General features: G+C 42.0%; 1 protein-coding gene and 1 long non-coding RNA gene across 3 annotated transcripts in view; one reads left to right on the top strand and one right to left on the bottom strand.

The window, feature by feature from the left end:
* The window catches only part of ATP6V0E1 (ATPase H+ transporting V0 subunit e1), a 36113-nt gene extending 14295 nt beyond the window's left edge, over positions 1 to 21818 (bottom strand). Inside the window, exons 1-2 of one of the 2 annotated variants that reach the window (XR_014241689.1) lie at positions 21628 to 21818; positions 16609 to 16656 (exon numbers count right to left, since the gene is read on the bottom strand). Coding sequence is in view for 1 of the 2 variants with exons in the window: in XM_082381122.1 (XP_082237248.1) it covers positions 16609 to 16656; positions 21628 to 21731 (152 nt within the window). In the remaining variant the exon portion in view is untranslated. The remainder of the gene's footprint in view (positions 1 to 16608; positions 16657 to 21627) is intronic. The other variant, XM_082381122.1, reaches the window with a different exon arrangement.
* LOC309623865 overlaps positions 1 to 27301 on the top strand; it is a 543116-nt gene that overhangs the window by 512241 nt on the left and 3574 nt on the right. The window lies entirely within an intron of this gene.

Raw genomic sequence — 27301 nt, 5'->3', positions numbered from 1 at the left:
GCTCTGCAGTAGGCAGAATTCTAAGATGTTGCCCAAAATTCCCATCCCCTTGCATACACACCCTGTATAAACAGGGGATGGTGGATATGCAGGGACAGTCACTGCCGTGATTAGATTATAAGATACAGCTGGCTTGACAGAGAAAGACAAATACTGTATACTGCTTACATGTGGAATTTAAAAAGTAAAACAGGGCTTCCCTGGTGGCGCAGTGGTTGAGAATCTGCCTGCTAATGCAGGGGACGCGGGTTCGAGCCCTGGTCTGGGAAGATCCCACATGCCACGGAGCGGCTGGGCCCGTGGGCCACAACTACTGAGCCTGCGCGTCTGGAGCCTGTGCCCCTCAATGGGGGGGGGGCCGCGATAGTGAGGGGCCCGCGCACCACGATGAAGAGCGGTCCCCGCACCGCGATGAAGGGTGGCCCCCGCTTGCCGCAACTGGAGAAAGCCCTCGCACGAACCGAGGACCCAACACAGCCAAAAATAATAAATAAATAAATAAATAAAGTAAAAAAAAGTAAAACAAACTAGTGAATATAACAAAACAGAAACAGACTCACAGATGTAGAGAACAAACTAGTGGTTACCAGTGGGGAGAGGAAGGGGGGAGGGGCAATATAAGAGTAGGGAATTAAGAGATACAAACTATTATGTATAAAATTAGCTACAAGGATGTACTGTACAACACAGGGAATATAGCCAATATTTTATAATAACTATAAATGGAATATAACCTTTAAACATTGTGAATCACCATGTTGTACACCTGAAACTTATATAATATCAACTATACCTCAAAAAAAAAAGAAAAAAGATACAGCTGGCTTTAAGGGAAATTTCCATCAACAGATGTATGGATAAAGAAGATGTGCAGGGCTTCCCTAGTGGTGCAGTGGTTGAGAATCTGCCTGCCAATGCAGGGGACACGGGTTCGAGCCCTGGTCTGGGAAGATCCCACATGCCGCGGAGCAACTAGGCCCGTGAGCCACAATTACTGAGCCTGCGTGTCTGGAGCCTGTGCTCCGCAACAAGAGAGGCCGCGATAGTGAGAGGCCCGCGCACCACGATGAAGAGTGGCCCCCGCTTGCCGCAACTAGAGAAAGCCCTCGCACAGAAACGAAGACCCAGCACAGCCAAAAATAAATAAATTAATTAAATAATTTTTAAAAAGATGTGCATACACACACACACACACACACACACACAATGGAATATTACTCTGCCATAAAAAAGAATGAAATAATGCCATTTGCAGCAACATGGATGGACCCAGAGATTACCATACGAAGTAAGTCAGACGGAGAAAGACAAATATCATATGATATCACTCATATGTGGAATCTAAAAAAAATGATACAAAGGAACTTATTTATAAAACAGAAACAGACTCACAGACATAGAAAACAAACTTATGGTTACCATAGGGGGAAGGGGAGGGATAAATTAGGAGCTTGAGATTAACAGATACACACTACTATATATAAAATAGATAACCAGCAAGGACCTACTGTACAGTACAGGGAACTATATTCAATATCCTGTAATAACCTATAATGGAAAAGAATCTGAAAAAGTATATATATGTGTGTGTATATATATATGTATATGTGTAACTGAATCACTTTGCTGTACACCTGAAACACTGTAAAGCAACTATACTTCAATTAAAAAGAAAGAGAAATTACCCTGAGTGAGCATGACCTAATCAGGTGAGCTCCTAAAAGGGACAGGACTCTTCCTGACGAAGGACATTTAGAGTGCGTGTATCACTTATTGATTCATTGCCAATCATCTTGCAATGCACCCTTTAATATGTGCTCTGTAATAAAAAACTGAATCCCTTTTTCTCCTTTAAAGTGAGCACGATGTTAAGCTTTCTCAGTAGAGGTAGCTGGAGGGACATAGCATGGGCTAGAAGTTGGGGGAGTGGGCATGAGGACATTTGGTGGAATCTGCACAGGCTCTGGCCCAGAACACGGTTCCTCTTTGATCTAGAGACTTGGCCTGGAAATAACCTTTCTGCAGCCCTCTCGACATGAAAACCAGAGCCCCTGCTTGGCCTACATGCTTTGAAGTCCTCCTGCTCACACTGGCACAAGAATTCCCACTACACACCCAGGCCACTGATCTCTCCAGCCTGCTCTGCTGCCTGCACTCAGAGGGTGGCCAACTGCTTGCCCAGCAACTCCAGACCAACTCCAGCCTAGCCAAACTAATGAACTTCTCTGCTATCTGGTGGGCTGAACTACACCTTCTCCAACAAGGTCTGAATTTTTTCCAAGTTTGTCCTTGCTTGGGTACTCTCCCTGAGCCCTAGGGTACCATATGGAGTTTCCTTCTATCTTATAGTTACTCTTCTGCCCTAGTGAATAATTATGTTAAATTTCCTGTGTTTAACCTACTGTGTGGTTGCTATCTCCTTACTGGACCCAGACTGCTACAGGATGAGGGGATTTGACACAAGGGAAGAGACTCTCTTGCTAGCTTTGAAGATGGAGGAGCTACATGTCAAGGAATGTGAGTGTCATCTAGGAGCTGAGAGCAGCCCCCAACTAATACCCAAGCCAAGGAAATGGGACCTCAGTCCTACAACCACAAGGAACTTAATTCTGCCATAGCCATGGGAGTTTGGAAGAGGACCCCAAGCTCCAGATGAGAAGGCATAAACTTACTTTCCATTAACCTGATGCCAACTCTATCTCTGCTATGGCCCTTTCATTACTACAATACAAAAATAGGGATATGCCCTATTTTTGCCAGCTCTAAACTTGAATTATCTTTTCCTTTCTTTTCTCCATACTTTCTATACTAGGCCTTTCAGTTCAAATTCTCTTATCTGCCAAATTATAAATGAAAAGATTATATGGTCAGAGTAAGAAAAATAAACCTTTTAATATAGTAGATAATAATATGCTGGGCCAGGTACCTAAATTTCCTTTCCACTATCAACAATCAAGACACTCAAATATTTTACATGAATCCGTGAGAGAAATGTAAGCAAGTCTCAGACCAAAAAACTAAGTGAAGGCAAGTACTCAGAGAGGAAAATAAAGTGACTACAGGGTGCGTTCCATACTTTTGAGAGCGTACACTAAACCAGATTAACTTGAGCTTTTATTTTCAGACATCACAGGGCATGAAAAATGGCAGACAAAGCCCAGGGCCCATTGAAGGTAGAAAGTCTAATGGAAGTTTCACCCACACACCCCAAAAAAGCTAAGATCCCAAAGGGTTCTGTCTCAAGATAAGGAAAAATCAAACAACTCCCTTAAGTGGAATGCTAGGAAAATCAACTGTCTCAAATACAAACACCAAGAAGGAAGGAGAAAAACACTGTCACTGAGAACTGGTCTTCATGAACTTCATGTAGCCAACTACATGGTTTTAAAAAAGAACATACCAAGAATTTTACTTAATTTAATGCCACACTCGTGATGGCCTTAGGCGCCTGGCAGAAGCAATGTAAATACTTTCTGGAAGAGCCCACCCTCATACCAGGCCCCAAAGAAGTCATACATATAAAACTATAGGGAAAACAGAGAATTCCCTGGTGGTCCGCTGGTTAGGACTCTGCACTTTCATTGCTGAGGGCCCAGGTTCAATCCCTGGTAAGGGAACTAAGATCCTGCAAGCCGTGTGGCACAGTCAAAAATAAAAACAAAAAAACACTATAGGGAAAATGGACAGATGGCAGTCAAATATGACTAAATGCATATGGAAACAAGGCACCATAAGTGAGAGACAGAAAAGAGCAGACACAAACCTAAAGGGACTTCAGATAATGGAATGATCAGATATGCACTATAAATAAACTGTCTACTATGTTTTAAGAAATAAGGTACACTTAAAACACGTGCAGGGAGAAAGAAAGAAGGAGGAAAGGGAGGGAGAGGGGGAAGGAGGGGATAGGGAGGGAGGGAAAACAAAACTATAAAAGCAGCAAAAAGAACTTCTATAGAAATGAGAAATATAATACCTGAAAATAAAAAAAGTCAACAGGTAAAGTTCTGGTTCTGGTAATAGCAGAGTAGCTTATATCAGACTCATTCTATAGATAGTAATTATAAACTCTGAACAAAATATGAAAAACAACTAACTGATGGTACTAAACAGTGTCCAAAGCAGGTAGAGACTAGAAGGGATTCAATCCTTGAAAGAAGGAAGGAACCTTTATACAGCATTTCCCCTGAGGATACTGTCCAGTCCGTGTGAAGCTCAAGCAAAACCCTGCAGTCTTATTGGCTTGAGGTACCAACAGATGAAGTTCAGAGCTGCCAGAGCAGTTAGGAATTAAGAGGGGAAACCACAAAAAAAGATGTGTCACAAAGGGGAGCTCCAAAACCTGTGTATAAATTCCCCATAACTCCTTGGCTTATCCCTGAACCATGAATGCAAATGCCAAGGACTGGTGGAAAACACCCAGAAGGCCGAAAAAACAGAGCAGAGATTTCCACTGCTGCGTACAACAGCGAAAGAGAACTTGGTAAACACCTCAGACTTTCCACTGAAACCTCAGAAGGGCCACATCTTAACGGAGAACTCACTCTAAGGGCAAAAACTGAAATAGATCTGCCCCAACAAAGTGTAAAACCAACCCTCCACAGGTTTAAGGTGATCAATTAATAATTTAACTGTTTGTTAGAAAAAATTTAACGTTTTTCAGAGGAACGAAGTTGAATCCAGAATGTCTATCATCTACAATATCTAGCATTTAGTAAAAAACACACATGCAAAAAACGCAAGAAATGTAATCAACAATCAAGGACAAAGGAATCAACAGAAGCTGAGTCCAAAATGACACAGATGATGCAGTTAAAAGGTAATGTCTCTAAAGTAGGTGTGGCCTGCGAATGGCTATGTACTAGAGGGCAAGGAGCTGGAGTTCTATCTGAGGAAAATCAAGGCCCAGAGAAGCAAAGAAATCCTCCTCCTTCCGATGTTAGCTCATGTAATAAAGGTGTTTATTGATCTAAAACAAACTCAGAACAAAACAGCATTATAAATATGTTTAAGGACTTAAAAGAAAAATTGGCTATAAAGAATGAACAGATTGGGAATCTCAGAAAATAAGTTAAGACTTTAAAAAAGAACCAAATGGAAATTCTAGTACTAAAAAGTATAATATATGAACAGAAAAATACTTGGATGAGTTTACCAGAAGATTGGAGATGATAGAAATAGTGAACCTGATGAGAAAAACAGAACCTATCCAATCTGAAGAAACAGGGAAAAAATATTGGAAAAAAAAAAAATCAAACAGTCTAACATAGGTGGAATTGTAGTCTCAGAAGGAGAATGAATAGAGCAAAAGAAAAAAAAGTAGACTATAGGCTGAAATTTTCTCAAATTTGGTGGAAAACATTAACTTAAAGATCCAATAGCTCAGCAAACCCAATCAGAATAAATTCAAAGAAAACCATACCTATGCACATCACAGTAAAACTATGCTGAAAAGCAAAGATAAAGTGAAAATCTTGATAACATCCAGAGGACAAAGAATGCATAAAGAACAATTATGCAAATTACAACCGAGTCCTCAACAGAAACAACGGAGGCCAGAAGATAATGGAAGAGCACCTTTAAAGTTGTCTGAAAGAAAGAAAGAAAAAAAAAAATCTTTTCAGCCCAGAAAAAAGTCCTTCAAAAATGAAAGTGAAATAAAGACATTTTCAGATAAACAAAACTGAGGGAATTTGTAGTCAGACCTGTCCTGTAACAAATACTACAGGACTTTTTTCAGGCTGAAGACATACCAGACAGAAACTCCAATCTACAAAAAGAAATGACCAATTTTAAAAATGATAAATATGTGGGCAAATACAAAAGACTTTTTTCTCTTAATTTCTTTATAAGACATATGATTCTTTAAAAATTGTAACACTGTAGTAAGGGTTTTACAACATATAAAGATGTAAAATATATGATAATAGCACAAGGATGGGGAGTAAATGGAATCATATTGTTGCAAGATTGTTACATTTTACCTGAATGGTTCAATATTAACTCTAAATAGATTGTGAAAAGTTAAGAATGCATGTTGTGGGCTTCCCTGGTGGCGCAGTGGTTGAGAATCTGCCTGCCAATGCAGGGGACACGGGTTCGAGCCCTGGTCTGGGAAGATCCCACATGCCACGGAGCAACTGCGCCCGTGAGCCACAACTACTGAGGCTGCGCGTCTGGAGCCTGTGCTCCGCAACAAGAGAGGCCGCGATAGTGAGAGGCCCGCGCACCGCGATGAAGAGTGGCCCCTGCTTGCCACAACTAGAGAAAGCCCTCGCACAGAAAATGAAGACCCAACACAGCCAAAAATAAATAAAATAAATTTAAAAAAAAAAGTATAAAAAAAGAATGCATGTTGTAATCTCTAGAGCAACATTAAAAAAGAAAAATACAAAAAATAAAGGAAAAAAAAGAAAAAAAAGTATAGCTAAATGCCATTGGAGGAATTAAAACAGAATACTCAAAATATTCAATTAACCTAAAGAAGGGCATAAAAGGAAGGACAGAGGAACAAAAATGAGTTGCGACAAACAGAAAACAATTAACAAAATAGTGAACCCAAACCTAGCTATATCAATAGTTACATTAATTGTATAAGGAATATCCATTTGCCAAAAGGCAAAGACAGTCAGAATGGATAAAAAAGTAAAAACAAGCCACCTACTGTCTTCAAAAAGGCACATTCTAAATATAAAGACATAGACACAATGAGCATAGGAAAGGTGGTATGGTTATTGATCAGACAAAGTAAAAACTGAGTTAAGGAGTATTACCAAGGATAAAGATTGATATCTTATTAATATAATGACAGAAATGTCAATTCATCAAGAAGACATGACAGTCATATATATGCATGCTCCTAATAACAGAGCTTCAAAACATATGAAGCAAAAAAAGGATCTTTCCTTTAAAAAGAGAAATAGAAAAATCCACAATCATAGCTGGTGATTTTAACACCCTCTCTCAGTAATTAATAAAAACAGACCAAGAAAAATCAGTAAGGACAAAGAAGATTTGAACTACCTTGATCTGATGTTTACAGAACATTCTACCCAACAGCTGGAGAATATACATTCTTTTCAAGTGCACATGGAATGGTTATCAAGATAAGACCATATGCTGGGCCATAAAATACATCCCAATTTCAAAAGACTGAAATCTTACATAATATACCTTCTGATAAGATATCTAGAAAGGTGCCAAATATGTGGAAATTAAACACCACAATTCTGAAAATGAAAATACAGCATCATCAAAATTTGTAGGGTCTAGATAAAGTGATGCTTAAAGGGAATTTTATGGTATTAAACACTTACATTTAGAAAGAAGGAGGGACGGACTTCCCTGGTGGGGCAGTGGTTAAGAATCTGCCTGCCAATGCAGGGGACATGGGTTCAATCCCTGGTCTGGGAAGATCTCACATGACGTGGAGCAACTAAGGCCATGCGCCACAACTACTGTGCCTGTGCTCTAGAGCCCGTGAGCCACAACTACTGGGCCCACACGCCACAACTACTGAAGCCTGCACGCTCTAGGGCCCATGTGCCGCAACTACTGAGCCCACGTGCTGCAACTACTGAAGCCCGTACGCCTAGAGCCTGTGCTCCGCCACAAGAGAAGCCACCGCACCGCAAAGAAGAGTAGCCCCCGCTTGCCACAACTAGAGAGAAAAGCCCACGCACAGCAATGAAGACCCAATGCAGCCAAAAATTTAAATTAATTAATTTAATTTTAAAAAAATAAAAATAAAACAAAAATGAAATAAAAATAAAAATAATAAAAAGAAGAAGGGACTGCCCTAGTGGCACAGTGGTTAAGACTCCGCGCTCCCAATGCAGGGAGCCCGGGTTCGATCCCTGGTCAGGGAACTAGATCCCACATGCATGCCACAACTAAGAGTTCACATGCCACAACTAAGAGTTACCATGACACAACTAAGGAGCCCACGAGCTGCAACTAAGGAGCCTGCCTGCCACAACTAAGACCAGGCACAACCAAATAAATAAATTTTTTTTTTAGAAAAAGGGAAGTTTAAATCAATGCTCTTAGTTTCCACTTTAACAGGCTAGAAAAAAGAGCAAATTAAACCCAAAGTAAGGAGAAGGAAAAAAAGAAAAGAGAACTGAAATAAATGAAGAGATATACCATGTTCATTATCAGAAGACTCAATATTGTTTGCTCTCTCCAAACTGATCTATAGAGTCAACACAACCCCAATTAAAATCTCAACAGGCTTTTTTGTTGTTGTTGAAACTGACAAGTTGATTCTAAAATGTATATGGCTATTTTAGAATAGGCAAAATAAACTTGAAAAACAAACAGAGGACTTACATTTCCTGATTTCAATATAAAGCTATAGTAATCAAAAGAGTGTGGTATTACCATAAGGCTGGACAAACAGATCAATGAACAGAAGAGACAGTCTGTAAACAGGCTCACACATATATGGTCAAACCATTTTGAACAAAGATGCCAAAGCAATTTAATGGAGAAGGGAAAGTCTTTTCAACAAATGGCGCAGACCACTAGATATCTGTATTGGGAAAACAAAACAAAACAACAGCAACAAAAACAAAGCTTGACCCCACCACTTTAGTGCCTGTGGCCCTTGGAAGCAGTCTTGCCTAACTGCCAAACCCTCTCCAAGGTCAGGCTATAGTGGAAAGCCTTTAGGTCCAAGTCCCTGCTTAATAAGATAAATGATAAGAAGAAGTTCAACAGGTCTCATATCTTTGTTTATCGAAATTTTTGCCGGAAAAAAATTTTCCACACCTCCCAGGACCATCTAATATGACCCAAATCCCATTCCCAGACTGCTGTGCTCTTCTCAACACTCAATCCAACTTCGCTCCCTTCCGTTTCTCCCAAACCCTTGCACTGTGTTCTCTGTAACTTGGTCAGTGATCTGCCACTCATACCTTCTATCCTCGCACTTCCCCAACTCCAGCATCACTGAAGCCGGGCTCCCCCCTGAGGCTCTCTCAAGCTGAGAAGGCTGCTTATTCTTACAACAGATAGCTCAGGCTTTGGCAATGGCGTCAATAACTTCTTTGCTCCCTCTGCTGCCTGCAGACAATTCTCTCCCACTCTCATGAAGAACTGCCTTCTGCTTGGGTATGCGTGCCTACTGACTTTACTACCCTCTCATTTGTCCCAGTCACTCCTCCTTATGTGACAGAGGAGGCTTGAGTTTGCCCTTTGCTGGCTCTTCCTCATCTCTACAACACCTAAGCGTTGGCATTCCTCAGGTTCGGCCCTAACCTCTCTTCTCTTCTCTCGCCATCCCGTCCCTTTGGTCAGGTTTCTCAGCCTTAGCACTGCTGACATCTGGGGCTGCATAATTCTGCACTGGGGGGAGGAGGGCTCCACTGTGCAGTGCAGGACGTTCAGCAGCATCCCTGGCCTCCACCTGCTGGATGCCAGCCCCATAGAAAACCACTGCCTTAGGTAATTACATGCACTCGCATGGCCTCCAATCTCTCTTCTTATATCCAGTTTCCTATCTGGTATCTCTTAGAAGGCTCACAGGCACCTCAATCTTAGCACGTCCTCAACTGAAGTTTTGTTTTGAAATTTGTCCTGTCCCAAGTCTTCACCATCTTGATAAATGGCCCAATCCAGAAACCAAGGACCCATCGCTGATTCCTCCCACCTCCTCCACCTGCAGGACCAATAAATTCTACTCCCAAATTAGTTCTCAAATCTGTGCACCCCCTTTATCTTCATTATCACCACCTCAGACCAAACCACAAAGATTCCTCACCTGAACGAATGCCGTAACCTCCTAACTTGTGGCCCTGCTTCCACTCTGGCCTCCAAGCAGTCTGCTCTCCACAGAGCAGCCAAAGTGGTCATCCGACCAAATCACTCCGTTATTTAAAATCTGAAAAGATTTCCTATCCACTTAAAATAAAACCTAAACCCCAAGCCCATAAAATCCTACATGACCTGGCCCTCACCTAAATCCCAAACCTACCACTCCTCGCCTCACTATTAAACCCCATCACACTACCCTCCCAGAACATTCCAAGCTCCTTACCTCTCAGTGCCTTCGTGTTTGCAGAAGACCCTGCCTCCAGCTGCCCCCATGGCTGACTCCTCCTCCAACAGGCTTTCTGTGACCGCTCTCAATAAACCCTCCCTCCCTCCCACCCCTTCACTGTTCTCTATCACAGCACCCTGTTTGGCTCCTTAAAGCACCTTCTCACTTTGTCTATTACAAATCAAGAACAGTTTTGCTGCTGCTGTTGCTAACCTGCTTGTCTGACTCCCCTCACTGGACTGTCACCTCTAGGAGGGCAGGGACGTGGTTCTCTATCATATACCCAGGAACTGGCACAGAGTAGGTAATCTACGAAATGCTTACTGGTTGAATTCTAGGGGAAGATGGGTAACAAAGCTGTGGAACAAACAGACAACTATAAATGAGAGATACAAACAGAAAAACCTACGAAGGCAACAAGCAAATTAGCTAAAACAGAACATGGCTTCCTCTGGCTATCCACCTGGGAGTTCCAAGCTGAAAGGAGCAAGGGCAGGAGGACTTCATATCTCAGGAACAAACTGAATTTTAATTACCCACTGTTTTCCAGGACTGATGCCGCTATTTCCTTTTATTAGCAGACATCACCAAACAAGACAGGAGAGAGACACACAAAAATTACCAATCTATGGAGAGACAAGACAGACATTTCACCTATGCCAAACACATCTCCTGTCTGAAGGAGCTTCAAAGCTGGAGGTGAAGACAGAGTCCACCAACCAGCTAACAGAAGGTCATATACAGGTGCTTCTACTGGCCAAAGGTGAGACAATTTGAACAGCAAAGGGATATTAATTATACTGGATTGAAATACATCAAATATGTTTAATTGTATCAGATCATAATGATACTAACACAAAACAAAAATCATTATTCACCACTGGAAGATGCTAAGGAAACAATTTATTATTTTGAAACAGGTAAGCAGAGAGAACAGCACACATATATCCTAGCTTTTCTTTGTGAACTGTTTTTCAGTTATTTGAATAACAAAATAGTTGATGAAGTAAATCTTTATGGACATATTCTAGCTAATGAATAAATAAGAAGTTATAGAAATAGAACATCATCAGTGATGCCAACAACACAAAGAAAAATCAGACGTTATGTACCCCTGATGAAAATATCAACACCATTTACAAAACAGACTTAACAAAAAATTGAACCTGAATGTGATCTAGCCCCTAAGTATCCCTACCAACTTACAGGAAATACAGAAGAAAGAGGATTATGTTAAATGACACCATGGGTATGCAGTTAATAAGGAACAGACTCTGGAAAACTATGGGGCAAACAATCTGGGTTTTTTTCTATTAAAATATGCCAGGAAAAAAAGAGATTTGGAGAAGAAACCAATAAAGAGAGACTTGAAAGACACATCCGCTAATCGCAATGCAAGGTCTTTATGAGCATCTTCATTCAAACAAACTGTAAGATAAATATACAAATAAAGTATATGAGACAACTAGAGAAATTTAAATGATATTTGATGATATAAAGTAATTAACTTTTTTTGTGTGATAATGGTTTGGGACTGTACTTGAAAAAAGAATGATTACCTTTTAGAGATATACATATATTGAAATATTTACAGATAAACTGATGTCTGGAATTTGCTTCAAAAAAATCTGGGGTGGAACGGGAAAGTGTGTAGGGATGTAACAAGATTGGCCACAAGTTGATAATTTTTCAACGCGGATGACAGGCATGTGAAGGTTCGTTCATTACATTATTCTACTTTTGTAGAGAGCATACCGTAAGTTTTAAAAGTCGAAAAACAGAAAGTTTAAAAAACAAAACAAAGCATGCTATAGTAAAGAACATTCTAGAAACTGACTAGCTGTGGGTACTTGGTGGGAAACCAAAGTGAAGAACCCTGGCCCTGGGAGGTAATCATGTCCTGTCCCCAAACTGGCTCTAGAGCCAGGACCAAAGCAAGGCTGGGCTCAGCTGTGGATCTGCAAATTCCTGGACACGTAGGGGAAAGTGTCTGAAGGCTGTGCAGGTCCTGTGTGATGGGCAGTATTAGGGGGCTGGAGAAGTGAGTGAGGGGGACTCGTTTGGGGGCCACAGAGTAGGGGTTTGGGGGAATGCGTAGATGAGGAAACCTCTTTGGGAAGTGACAGGCGGCTTCACTGGCTCTCTGTTTGCTGTCTGTCTCCCCTCCCTAAAGAGGGCAGGGAGGGGACTTCCCTGGTGGCACAGTGGTTAAGAATCCGCCTACCAATGCAGGGGACATGGGTTCGAGCCCTGGTCTGGGAAGATCCCACATGCCGCAGAGCAACTAAGCCCGTGCACCACAACTACTGAGCCCACGAGCCACAACTACTGAGCCCGCGTGCCGCAACTACCGAAGCCTGCGTGCCTAGAGCCCACGCTCCGCCACAAGAGAAACCACCGCAATGAGAAGCCTGCGCACTGCAAAGAAGAGTAGCCCCCTGCTCACCACAACTAGAGAAAGCCCATGTGCAGCAGCGAAGATCCAATGCAGCCAAAAATAAATTAAAAATATAAATAAATTTATTAAAAAAAAAAAAGAGGGCAGGCAGAATATTTCTGCTATATATCCAGTGCCTGGTACACAGTAGGTTCCTTATAGTATTATTAGTATATATTATTATTAACAATAAATAAGTTGAGTGAATGAACTCTAATAAGGCCCAATAAAATAAATGCTACAAAGGCAATGTAAGCAAACTGCTTACAAGTAACATATAGTTCTTTGAATTAAAATAATTTATTTTTAAAAATCACTGATAATACTACATTTTTCTTATCCTTTGTTATAAGTTTTCACACACAGCATCTTATTTAAAAATTTACCAAACCACACTACAACATAATCAGGCCAAATATTATTCAGCCTAGCAGAACCAAGGTCTCCTGGTCTCCTAGTCAACATTTCTTTTCCTATATCACTCTGCTGGTAAGATTTACAATTAGTCAAGTGCTAAAGATACAGCATGTTTTCCAAGAAGCAATTGTACCTTCACAATACAACACTAAATTTCTAATTTACCCCTAGGATGTGAGTTTTGTAACTCTGGGTAAGCTACAACATAACCCGACATTAACAACTAACCAAAGACCAAGAGAAAGTATAGAATAGTAACTAAAAGGCCTGTATGCTTAAGAAACAAAAGTGATCTTGTGCCTTAGAAAGAAAACCAGATGTAGAGCATTCAGACTTTACTGTGCTGAACTAGCAACACAAGCTGGTTGTACTGGCAGAGATCCTGATTTATTCAGAGCTCAAACAAGGTTCGGCTGGCGGAATCTAACCTTGAACTAGAACAAACTGGAAGGAGGGAAAAAATGCCACAAAGAGAAGGCAATTCAAAAGTCTATGAATGTATTTCAAAACATGACTTTGTTTAGGAAATCTAGTTTCTTTGGGGGTGTCTTATTGCAAATGAGGTATTTTCAAAAAACTATATGTACTAGTGCCAAACAGTAAAGTGTCCTTTGAATTTCAAATTAAATTTATTACAGAATCCCACCCCTTTGTGGAATAAGGTATGTGAAATACTTGGGATTTGAATTCCACCTGTATGCTTCAGGCAGATATTTTGCTAAATAGGATATATGATCAGGTTTCAAAGAAACAAAAGAAAAAAACAATTGCATAAAGTCTACACCACCCAGCTCATTTCCCCATAAAATGGCCTCCAGAAGCATTTAATGTTGGAACACTGCGTACTAACTAACTTTATTAATACACTGATGACAGTACTGACCCACTGTCAATAGAGCAGTCACCAGCACATTGGGACAAAGGAAAAAAGCTAGACAGCAAGAGGTAAGGGCTCACAGACTGTCCTCAACTAAGTTACTAAGACTCAAAGTGACATAATTTCCAACCAAGTCCAATTATTTTATTTTATACTTGAAAATGAAGATAGGAGGCGTGAGGCTGACAGGTCTCCTGCCTGTTTTAAAGACAATATCAAGGGGCTTCCCTGGTGGAGCAGTGGTTAAGAATCCGCCTGCCAATGCAGGGGACACGGGTTCGAGCCCTGGGACACGGGTTCGAGCCCTGGTCCAGGAACATCCCACATGCCGCGGAGCAACTAAGCCCACGCACCACAACTCCTGAGTCTGCGCTCTAGAGCCCACAAGCCACAACTACTGAGCCCACGTGCCACAACTACTGAAGCCCGCGTGCCTAGAGCCCGTGCTCCGCAACAAGAGAAGCCATGACGATGAGAAGCCCGTGCACCGCAACGAAGAGTGGCCCCCGCTCACCACAACTAGAGAAAGCCCGCACGCAGCAACAAAGACCCAACACAGCCAAAAATAAATAAATAAATAAATTTATTTTAAAAAAAAGAAAACTTAAAAAAAAAGAGAATAACAGGAAAGTTAACCAGATTTCAAAGACGATGGAGGACCAGAAAGTCACAAAACATTTTAACATCATCTTGGTTTAATCTCAAGTCATTCCTCTGCGCAATAATTTTGTCTTTTTTTTTTTTTTAAGATCCCACCACTAACCTTACTGCACATGCAGCAGAGATCAAAGGAATGAAAACAAAGGCTTTTTCAATTACAGGACCACTCCTTGGCTCCTGGATTGATTAAGAGCTCCCTTGCTGGAATTTCTAGAGATTCGGTAGGATAGGCTGGTACTCAGTCACCCCTACTTAAACGAGGAATTCTTGATGATGCATGTATTTCTTCTCATTTACTCTTTAGAGCTAAACACAGCTAGGATAAAAATGCCCTCTATTCGCTACCTGTCAGACTTCCATTCTAGGGGCTGAGCTATGACCTGAAAAAGCCTCTTTACCTTTCTAACTAAAAAGAAAAGACTAAACAAGCCAACTGCATATAAAGTCTCATCACATAAGCACTCGTATCGAGGCAGTCAAACAACATCATCATCATTTAGCCAAACTTCTATAGTGCTATATGTATGATTCAGCTTTAAACACTTCAAGTTGCACTGAAGCAAGTAACCGAATGGCCAGATAGCCAAAATTCATGGTAATAACTCTTTGTCAGGGGCAGATTTTGATCTATGCCAACAACCAGAATTGGCTCATACCCACAAACCTCTTTGAAAAACCTTAGTGCAAAAGTCCCAGGATACAAGAAATGTATAGATTCAGAGCCACGGCCTTTCATCACAGGATTAGAATGCTGTTTCCTACCACATGTGGGCACTAAGCAAGAGCTGGCCATCACCAATACTTTCCATATAAGGAAGTCTCAGGAAGCTAGCAAGCTCTCTTTAAGAAAAGAGAATTGCTGGTTCTAAACTCTTAACAAGCAATCCCTAAAAGGATAGATTCTATGGTATGTGAAATATATCTCAATTAAAAAAAAAAAAGAAAGAATAGTTCAACTGGGACCTCCTTGGTAGCACAGTGGTTAAGAATCCACCTGCCAATGCAGGGGACACGGGTTCGAGCCCTGATCCAGGAAGATCCCACATGCCACGGAGCAACTAAGCCTGTGCGCCACAACTACTGAGCCTGTACTCTAGAGCCCACGAGCCACAACTACTGAAGCCTGCACGCCTAGAGCCCGTGCTCTGCAACAAGAGAAGTCCCCGCTCGCCACAACTAGAGAAAGCCCGTGCAATAATGAAGACTCAATGCAGCCAAAAATAAATTAATTAATTAATTTAAAAAAAATAATAGTTCAAATGCAGTTTTGCCATTTTTAACAGTATTCCAAAAATATATGTTGAGAAATGACCTCACATATCCTAAAGCTTTCATTCAAGTTTATATAATCTATTCGAACAGATGCCAATTATTATCATACTTTGATACAGTGTATAATGAATTGCTTAAAAAAATTACCCTTACTCTACTCAATCACAATTCTAGCTCAACGTCTATTCATGAGATAAACAAAAGTTATAATAAAGAATGGCAGGACTTCCCTGGTGGCGCAGTGGTTAAGAATCTGCCTGCCAACGCAGGGGACACGGGTTCGAGCCCTGGTCCAGGAAGATCCCACATGCCGCGGAACAACTAAGCCCGTGCGCCACAACTACTGAGCCTGCGCTCTACAGCCCATGAACCACAACTACTGAGCCCATGTACCACAACTACGGAAGCCCACGTGCCTAGAGCCCGTGCTCTGCAACAAGAGAAGCCCCGACTCGCCACAACTAGAGAAAGTCCACGCACAGCAATGAAGACCCAACGCAGACAAAAATAAATAAATAAATAATAAAGAATGGCTTTATTGGCTTCATAGTGAGATATTTAAGTGAAATGAGTAGGCTCAAATACTTCACAGTAGTAAAATATAAAGCAGTACAATGACAATTTCTGGCTAATTGTATGATTGAAATTTGTGCCAAATAAATTACACTTGTATTGCCAGAAGAACTGAGCATCTGTACAGTTCTTAGGTAAATATACTGAACATAGGAAAAGTGTTCTTTTCAACCTTAGGATACTATTTCTAGATGTTACACCAGGAACAAGCCCCAGTGAAACAAAAATGTAAAGTTTCACGACAATCATGCTCCACTTATTTAACTTTTATTCACATACATGATAAATACCAGGAATAACTGCTTATTGTTTTAGGAAAAAACTACTTACAAGAGATAGCAGCAAACGGAACAGGTCACCAACATGGTGATGATAACTCTGGAGAAAAAAAAAAGTGCAAGCATTAGATAACTAGCAAACTATGCAGACTTTGCAGGAGGTTTAAGTTCCCTTCCCAGGTGATCAAACCTGGCAAGGATTGCACACCAGGAAAATGCATCTTAATCTGTTCAAACACCAGTAGACAGCAGGGTGCCCTGGGGTGCACACGGCAGAATTCTACGGAAGTCATTAACATTTGTATTTAAGGGAATGTGTACTGATGCCACAGTTTAGGGGTCTAATCCAAACCCATCTGAAACTGAACACAAAAGGCTGTAGTGGTAATTAGCTTTGACATCCAAGTAACTGCCCTATTTGGTAGTATTCTCTGCAATGAAATGACACTATACTGCTAAAAATGTTACTGAGTCCAAGCTTGCTCTGCTCGCCACACAACAGGCCAATGAGTCAGAGACGAGGTGTTGAGGCAAGGGATACGACTTTACTCGGAAAGCCAGCAGACCGAGAAGATGGCAGACTGGTGTCTCCGAAAAGCCATCTTCTCTGGGTGTGGATGCCAGTTTCTTTTATAGAATCAGAGAGGGAGAGGCGGTGAGGAAGTAAAGTAAAAAGGCAGAACAGAGAGGGAGAGGCGGTGAGGAAGTAAAGTAAAAGGGCCATCAGTCTTGCAAAACATCTCCTGGAATGACCAGCCTCGGTGAGGGGATGTGTTAGTTTCTTCTTTTTTGCAGCCACTCACAGGTGAGCAGGGCTAGCAGAGGGACAGGGTTCCCTGAGGCAGGCCATTATGTATGATTATAATAACAAAAGCAATGAAAAGCAAAGGTTAAAGTCGAAGAAACAGATCCAACGTGGAGTCCGACTTAGCTCTTCCCTGTTACAAAAGTATGACTTTCTAGCCTTGACCTCTCCCCATCTCCATTCCTGTCTGAAAAACAGTTAAAACTGGATCTCTGATCAGCTGAATTTCAACATTTAAAAATTGAATTCATGATATTCTTTTCCCATTTCTCTTTCCAAATCTAAATCTCCTACTCCAGAGAAGCTCTGCCATTTCCACCCATCTGACCCACCCCTCCAATCTGTCATCTTTTTACTCATGCCTCCCCTGCACCTTCACAGTCACCAAATGCTGTGGATTAGTCCTTTGAAGCAGCTCTCCTTATGTGGATTTTTTTCCTTTCTATTCCCATCGTTAAAATCAAAATTCATCAGGTTTGCCTGGCTAACCGCTGGCAGATTCAAAACTTTCCTCCTTCCCTTTCATTCTATCCATACAATCTTTCATTCATTCCTACAATCACCTTGGGTTAACCTTTCTAAAATATTCCTTTCATTACATCACTCTGCAGCTTATCACCTTTCAGTGCCCCCCCCCCATCATCCACAGGCGTGATTTCCAAAGAGGGGGTCTCCACACCCCATAGAGTAAGAAAGACTATTTCCTAGAAGGCAGGGAGCAAATATCTGAACTCCTATATATATTATGTTTAACTCATCCTTTAGAAATTCTGTGTGTGTGCATATATTTTCTGTAGTTAATACATTGGCTTGTCCATTCATTCATTCAACAGATTCAGAGTGACTTGTATGCACCAGGCTCTGGGGAGAGAGGAGTGAACAAAAGGGATGAAAACTCCTGAAGTTTAGCAAAGCAAAGGTTCCTGGTGAGAGGGTATCAGGCCTTCAAAGAGGACAGAGGCCGGTGTGGCTGAGCTGAGCAAGGACAGCCTGGTAGGAAGTGAGGTCAGAGGTATCTGGTAGACTCTGAAAGGAAAAGGGAAGCTATTTTGGAGGGATTTGAGGAGAGGACTGACAAAATCTGACCCAAATTCTAGTAGGATCTCTCCGCAGGGTGGAAATAGACTAGGGAAGAGAAAGCAAAAGGAAAAGCAGAAAAACCAGTTAGTGGGGAATTGCGCCAATGGGCCAGTGTGGTAGCAGTGCCTGTAGTGAGAACTGGTCAGACTCTGGATATATCCTGAAGGCACATTCTTCAAAACATGTACCTTATAGTACATATATAAATAGGTATTGGGGGTTATTGTTTATTATTCTCCATTCCAAGCTTCTGCTCATCTTCTTCCATTCCCCTGCCCCAACCTGGAATCCCTCCCTCAGTCTTTCTCTTCCCCAAAAGACCATCTCAGACAACGGAAACAGCTGAGGCCCCTTTGTACTACTTGATTAATAGTTCGATATCAAAAGCTCCCTCATGGGAATTCCCTGGTGGTCCAGTGGCTAGGACTCCGTGCTTCCACTGTGCGGGTTCAATCCCTGGTAAGGGAACTAAGATCCCGCAAGCCGCGTGGTGCAATGCAGCCAAAAAGAAAAGAAAAAAAAATTTTTAATTAAGATATCAGTTCCTAATGTGCTTCATTAAAATATCAGTTCCTAATATGCTTCTTCTAAGTTATTGCCTGCTGAAGAGTTTAGGGGTGAAGTGTCATAGTGACTGCAATTTACCTTCAAATGATTCAGCAAAATTATGTATTTATGTATGTACACCTGGATTCATAGACAAAGCAAATATAAAGCAAATATGAATGTTAGCATTATTGAATCTAGGTGGTGTTATACAACATCTATACTACTTTATTTTTCTGAATGTTCAAAAATGTTATGTCTGAAAAAATTGGAGCTGACTGAACTGTAACACTATTCCCTGCACTCTGTCCCCATTCCCTCCCCCACAACTACTGCTAAGGGAGCCACTGTGAAAAAATCTGAAGCTTTTAGAGAATCTGTGGATTCCTAAAGAGGAGAATGGGAAATCATGAAAAATAGGAATGGTCAGGAACCAGTACTCCAGGTACAGACTTCATTTTATCCAGCCCTTTTTCAGTTGTAGAAAAGATGAGAATAAGAGGCTTGCTTTATGTTATACATAGATTCAGAAGTTTTTTCCCTTTTGCTCCCTTTTCCCCCCAGCTTCATGAGGTCCTGAAAACCTCCTAATCACCCAGGTTTCTGCATTCTGATGTGTAGGGGTCTCAGAGAAGAGGATTTAACAGCAAAGTCTCCTTTCTTCCCTTCTCACACAGCACCTTTACTTATCTCCTAATGAAGATGTTTTTAATCCTTCAAATCAGAAATGCTCTCCCGCGTTAAAAATTCACTGTAATCCTTGAATCAATTCAGCTCCTTCGTGTATTTAAAAAAAAAAAAAAATCACTTGCAGTCTTTTCAGAAGGTAAAGGGGAACTAATACTAATTTAGTACTAATATTTCCATTTTACAATGAGGAAACGGGAACATGGAAAAGTTAACTAAACTATCCAAGGTCATAGGGATCATCCAGCTGGGAGCAGTGTTTCTCAAAGTGTAATACAGTAACTCCTAGGAGACACCTAGTGTTTTAAGACCTGCTCAATCCTGCCAAGAGCAGGAAATACAAGGACTGAGGTGGAGGCTATGAATTAGATCCAGATAACATATCACTAGCAGGTCAAACCTGAATAGTGACGCTAAGGCTAGAAACTGAGTAGCCCATAGACCACTGGAGGCGTTTCATTACCCTGGGTAACAGCAGTGGCATCAAGACCCAAGGCTGGGCATAGTGGGCCCCAAATGGGGGTCTTCAAGAAAGGAGTGGTCAACACTACCAGAACATTAATAAATGCTTTCTGAGTATGAAGGCTGGAAAGGCAGACAGTGGGTAATGAAACAGCTGAAGACAGAAACACAACAAAGGAGTACTATGTTGTTCTCTAATGCCAGTAGGAGAAACAAGTCCAAGAAATTAAATTTGGTTAATACAAATTGTTTTAATAACCCCAGAATTCTGACACTCTAAATCATCTATTACAGGCTGGAAAGATGACCCTATACAACTGATGCTAGGGGTGGGGTGGGGAGGAGGAACCTAATACAATGAAATAATAGAAATTCATCTACCATTTTTCCTTTTTAAACAAATTATGATTTACTTGTAAGCTCGATGGAAGTAACAGGTCTAACACAGTTTATTCCAGAGAGCAAAAGGGGTTCAGGTCACAAAACATTAAGGAAGTAATAGCATTTTCTTTCCTTTAATAAAGGCAATAGAGTTATCCACTCAATAACTCTTTATTGAATGCCTACTATGCACGCAGAGCACTGTGAAGCCACCAATTCGTTTCAAAGAATAAAACAAGAGATGGTGTTCCCCCAAATCTGTGACTTCAGTCTAAGTTTCACCCCACATGATCTTGCCGCTGAGAAAAAATGACTAAAAGGCAAAGAGGAACTAGAAAGAGGGTGTTCCAAAGCCCCTTTGAAGATAAGACTCTGTTTCATACTACAATAAAAAAAAAAGTTTACTTACAAAACAGATAAAGCTCTATTTAACAAAGAAGTCTGGGGGAAAAAAGTCTTTCTTAACCAATTATTCTAAGAGCTTGTTACACTCATATACAAGGGCTGGAGAGCCCTTGGAAAGGTATGACGCAGGGGTTTCTAAACAATACCTCCGACTCTTTGGTAATTAATCTCGCTCTAGATCAAGCCCCAGCTAGATCCTGGCGCCCACTAGATGCAAGGCCTGGGCTCAGTGTTGTTGCACAAGCTGTCCTGTGCAACTGCGACAGCCTGTGAGGCAGAGAGATCAATTTCTGTTTTATTTATTTGATCCGTTCCTTTAAAGTTTAGGCAAACGAGGCCTCATTTGGGTGGACGGCAGGGCTAAAGGGGCGACAGCCGTCTAGGGACGAACCCCAACTTCTCCTTGAGTCGGTATAAACCCATTTCCGACTGCAGCCTCCCCACACAGAGACGTGATGAGAAAAAATTCCCCTACAACTCCTTCCCAAGGAGGGTCCGCCGGAAGTCACCCTCCTCACGCTCAGGCCGGGAGACACTGAGGCTGCTGCGATAAGGAAGTCGGGGGGCTGCACGGGGGTCGGGGCCTGATTGAAGGGCAGGATCACCCGGGCAAGGTCTCCGACCGGTGCGGGGTCGCCCCCTCCCCCTCCCGGCTCTGCGGGTCCTCACCGCGCGTCCCTCCCCAGGCGGGCCTGGCCCACTTACCCCCGGTTGGGACCCTTAGGGATGAACCAGGGCACCAGGAAGCCGACGAAGCCCCAGAACACGCTCATCACGATGAGAGGCACGGTGAGGCCGGTATACGCCATGGCTGCTGCGGGAGGTGCCAGCCCCTGCCCCGCCGCCTCCCTGCGGTCCCACCCGGAAGTGTCAACACCGGCCGCGTGACCTGCGCGCGCAAAGACCCGCCTCCCGCACCCCACGTGACCTCGCGCCGGTCTCCGCCCCGCCGGGCACCGGGAAACAGAGCCCCGCCCTCCCCCGGCCGGTCCTGGGACTCCTGCTCCTTTGAGGGACGTCAGTCACCCCAGAGCCCCAGAAGTAGGGGTAAGTCACCAGGGGCTCAGCAAAGTTTTCTGATACGAAGGTGACCCTTTTAAGAAAAGAGTGTAGTTATTTACAGCTTTATCTTCTTATGCAACAAACATATAAAGAACTTAATAGTAAGTTTCTGTTCAGGCACTGGGCCATAAGCTTTAAGTGCTTGAGTTTGTTTTGAACACCTCACGACAGCCTATGAAGTCGTTTTCATTATTATCCCCACTTTGACGTTGAAGAAACTGAGGCCCAGGAAAGACGTTAAGGATCTTGTCCAGAGTCACATAGCTACTAAGTGGCAGAGCCAGGATTTAACCTTTGACGGTGTGATTTTCAAGGCCAGTGCTCTTAGCTACTTACCTACTGAATGACTTGTGCACTGTGCCAAGTTTGGGGGTTACAGAAATCAAACAGACACCGCCTACCCTCAGGGAGTTCACAGGCTGGTGAGATGGACTTGTGAGCAGGCCACTCAATGCAGTGTGAAGGTAGAGTGGACCATAGTGCACAACTTTTCCATCCCAGCCAGTCCTGAGCTAAGCCTTGAAAGAGGAGTAGAAATTAGCCAGAATAGTAAGGAGAAGGTAACATGGAGTTTCAAATGCTTGCCAAGGATTTTCACATATGTTTGTTGTAGTATGTGACAGCTTTGGAACAGAGGAACCCAGTCTCAGAGAGGTTGACAGAGCTCTCAGGCAGAAGCAAGATGGAAAGCAAATCTATAAACCAATCCAATGTGCTTTACCCTGGACCATGGTTTCCCTGCAATAGTCACATTTCCTTCCCTGGAATTGCCTCCTGATTTCTTTCTTCATTCAACTAGAATGGATTCCTGGATTAAATGGGAAATTGGACCAAAGATCTTTAATATCTCTTGAAACACAATTCCAAGCCTTCACCTGAAGGACAAGGCAGGAAACTAGTTGGTCTTCTTTGTGCTCATCCTGCCCCCCCGCAACAACTCAGTCTCAACAGAAATTCTATTGTCCTTAAGTTCCAGTCCAGGCATCACCTTCACCGAGACCTATTTGCATTCTGTTATTGCATGTCTTGTGGCCTTCTACTTGTTTGTGTGCATAAATTAACCAACCCTCTACTAGAGGGCAAGCTCCTTGATTATGGGCACTGTTTAACTGATCTTTGTTCCTTAGAAGCACTTTATACATAGAATGTACTCAATAAACAATTGTACAACTGAATTGAATAGTTAAGAAAGGGTGAAGGGCCTCCCTGGTGGCGCAGTGGTTGAGAGTCTGCCTGCTAATGCAGGGGACACGGGTTCGAGCCCTGGTCAGGGAAGATCCCACATGCCGCGGAGCAACTGGGCCCGTGAGCCACAATTACTGAGCTTGCGCGTTTGGAGCCTGTGCTCCGCAAGAAGAGAGGCCGCGATAGTGAGAGGCCCGCACACCGCGATGAAGAGTGGCCCCCGCTTGCCGCAACTAGAGAAAGCCCTCGCACAGAAACTAAGACTCAACACAGCTATAAATAAATAAATAAATTTTAAAAAAAAGAAAGGGTGAAATCAGCCAGAACTAAATTAGAGAAAAAAGTTTGCTCTTTCTTCCCATTTCTTTTTTTAAAAACTTATTTCTAATCGTGGCAAAATAAATATACATAACATAAAACTTACTTTCTTTATCATTTTTAAGTGTACAGTCCAATAGTGTTAAGTATATTCACACTGTTGTACACCTGATCTCCAGAACATTTTCATACCCACTAAACAAATCCCCATTCTCTCCTCCCCCCGCCCCTGGCAACCACCATCCTACTTTCTGTTTCTATAAGCTTGACTACTCAAGATACCTGATATAAGTGGAATCATAGAACATGTGTCTTTTTGTGACTGGCTTATTTCACTTAGCATAATGTCCTCTAGATTCATCCATGTTGTAGCATGTATCAGAATTTCCATCCTTTTTAAGGCTGAATAATATTCAACTGTATGTATGTACCACATTTTGTTTCTCCATTCATCCGTGGCTGGATAGTTGGGTTGCTTCCACTTTTTTGGCTATTGTAAATTTTTTTCTCCTTTTTAAAATAAATGCAGATATTTTTAAGTTGATCTTGGTAAGTCTAACTTTTGCCTTGCCTTCTTGGCGGCCTCTCTGAGAAGCAGATGTTGGGGAGCACAGGGATGTGGCTGTTCAGACACCAGATCTGTCGAAATCTGTTTCAGCCTCTGTGAGAAATGTCTTTAATCTCGGTATTATATTTGTGGGCTAGTATTGGCCAATAGCTCCCTCTATCAGTCAGGCTGTCCAAAACATTTTATCACATGTTCCAAGTGAAAACTGTGGAGAAGGTCAGGAACTAGGATTCAGTGACCCTCTGAATGAAGAAATATTCTCTGCTTTCAAGGCATTTAAAGTCTCCTGCGGGAAATAAACCAGACTTTGGGCAGCATGGTCCCAGGACGCTGGGGAGTCCCTGAGACTCTCCCAGGGGGTCCACCAAGTCCTCTCTTTTCTAACTACCAATCTGTGTGAGGTTGAATTTTCTTCCTTTGCTTCCTTTTCTTCCAAAACATCATATTGCAACAGACTGAATGCAGAAGCATTGTAAGAATCCATTTGCCTTCTACTAAACCAGACATGAAGGAATTTTGCAAAAATGTAACACAACGTCACTTTTTTTGCAACATTTTTTTGTTTTGTATTGGAAAAGATAGTTTTTTTCCTTAAAAATGTTATTTCTGTTAACATGTTTTGGGTTTATTATTTTTTAAATGAATTTAAAATAAATCTTAAAATTTTAATGTCTAATATGGTAAATTATATCGATAGATATAACCCTCATAAATAAGGTCTTTGGGCCCTCAGTAATTTTTAAATTAGAGGAAAATTCTCGGAGGCAACTTCAGTAGGATGAAATAAACAAGAGTGGACCATAAAACACTACAGCGCAAACCCCAAGGAACCCCTAAACAGGCATGCAGGGTTACAAAGCCACGGAGTCATAAAGCTCCTTTGCAAGTTGATTGAGAACGTTGGAAGTTAGTGGAGAAGCTGAAATTCTGCAGAATTCACTACTTGTTTGCTCTGCACATATGTAGGGAACATGCACTGCCGGCAGACACCACTGATAATTGCAGCTACCATTTCTCGATGGCCATGTGCCAGTCATTAAACAAGGTACTTTGAATTACCTGTCTCATTCAGTGCTCACAACACCTAATATAGATGTTATTAAATCCATTTTACATATTAAGAAAGAGAGGCTCAGATTCGTAACTTGCCCAAAGTCTAGCTGTTTTAAGCGACAAAACTGGCATCTGAATGTAGGTCTTCGTAGCTCCTGTTCTTCCCACTAAGCCATGCTACCTCTCCTATTTCAAATGGTAAGTCAACCAAAACCAAACAAAAGCAAAAAAAAACCTTAAATTATACACTACTTAACAAGATAGAGACATCTAAGGCCTAAGATGAGAGCTTTAAAAACCTGTTGCAGAATTAGCTGCCCTCCTACTAGGGATAGGCTAGGATGTGGTTGATTTAATTATTTCTGATGGACAAAGAATATTTTATTTATTACTGGTGCATGTTTATACTGTAATTATGGTGTTCAGGCTATACATCAACCTCATATAGTTATTTAAATTTGGATGACCTGCTGTTCTCATGAAGACTTCTTTACAGATCAAACTTTGAGTAAAAACCCAATCATATATGCACAGAATATTTCTAGAAGGATACAAAAGACTGGAAACAGTGACTGCTTCTGGGGAGAACTTAGTGACTGAGAGTCAGCGTGACAAGGAAACTTACCTTTTTTTTTTTTTTTTTTTTTGGCCATGCTGAGCGGCTTGTGGGATCTTAGTTCCCCAACCATCCCCGACCAAGGATTGAACCCATGCCCCTGCAATGGAAGTGCGCAGTCCTAACCACTGGACCACCAGGGAATTCCCAGGAAACTTACTTTTCACTGTATACCTTTTGTCCCTTTTTATGTTGTACTATATATATATTACTTCTTAAAAAAAAAAAACAAAACTAATTTAAAAGAACAATGAACAAAGACCCAAGCCATTACCAGATTGGAACTGCTCAAAGTCTAGCATCAGCAGAGTATGAAGGACTCTTGGTTAGTACAGTTCTGCCGGGTTCCCAGAAGATTTGGTTACTTATTTGCCTACCCAACTCACATGGAAACCTCTGTAGCTGAACATCTCAACCCAAGTGCACTATGAAAGCAGACATTCAGAAGCAGTTATGTGAAGTTTAAAAGTTTGGAGTCTTCCCAAAATAGCACAAGGGGACTCACTCAAGTAAATGGACATCTGCAAATTTGATGAAAAGGTCAGTAGGAAACTGCTTAATTCAAACTCATTCCAGGAGACATGCTAAAAACCCCCAGGCCAAAACCTTGATAAGCAGGCCCACCCAGCTGGCATTCTGCAGTCTCCATTTCCTGCAGCAGCCCAAACATTGCTGCCTTTAAACCCTCCCCCTTTGTTGAAGAACCAGCATTTATCCAGACTCCCTGGAGAAAAACTTTCCCCTCTGCTCCCGCAGACAAACGCACTGCCAATCTCCTCAGAAAGACAATAGCTAACATTTGCTGAGTTCTCTGTGCTTTACACGCAGTATCTCAAGTAGTAAGTCTGACAACTCTGTGAAGTAGGTACTCTTCTCTTTTTTTCTTTCTTTCTCTTTCTTTCTTTCTCCTTCCTTCCTTCTTTCTTCTTAATAAATTTATTTACTTTATTTTTGGCTGCATTGGGTCTTCGTTGCTGCGTGCCATCTTTCTCTAGTTGTGGCGAGCGGGGGCTACTCTTCATTGCGGTGCACGGGCTTCTCATTGTGGTGGCTTCTCTTGCTGCGGAGCACGGGCTGTAGGTGCGCAGGCTTCAGTAGTTGTGGCACACAGGCTGTAGAGCGCAGGCTCAGTAGTTGTGACGCATGGGCTTAGTTGCGCCGCGGCATGTGGGAGCTTCCCAGACCAGGGCTCAAACCCGTGTCCCCTATGTTGGCAGGCAGATTCTTAAGCACTGCGCCACCAGGGAAGTCCCAGAGGTAGGTACTCTTTTCATCTCAATTTTATAAATGACAGACCTGAGGCCCAGAGAGGTTAAGCCATTTGCCCAGGGTCACACAGCTAGGAGCTGACTGAGCTGGGATTAGAGCTCTCAATTGATGTCAAATTCCTGCTCTTGATCATGCACTATTATTCACATGGCTGATGATAAAAAGCCTGGTGTGACTTGGGGGAGATTACAGCTCTCAGAGCTCCTATCTAACACTTGTATTGAACAAAGTTGCTGAAAAGAAACCAAATCTAACTCTTAGGAAATATAATTTAGGTTTCATGGTGAGCGTTATGGCTGGAGCCTAGG

The sequence above is a fragment of the Balaenoptera borealis genome (assembly GCF_965194805.1).
Source record: "Balaenoptera borealis genome assembly, chromosome: 2".
Lineage (NCBI taxonomy): Eukaryota > Metazoa > Chordata > Mammalia > Artiodactyla > Balaenopteridae > Balaenoptera > Balaenoptera borealis.
Note: the sequence above shows the minus strand (reverse complement) of the source record. Positions and strands in the feature narration are given on the sequence as shown.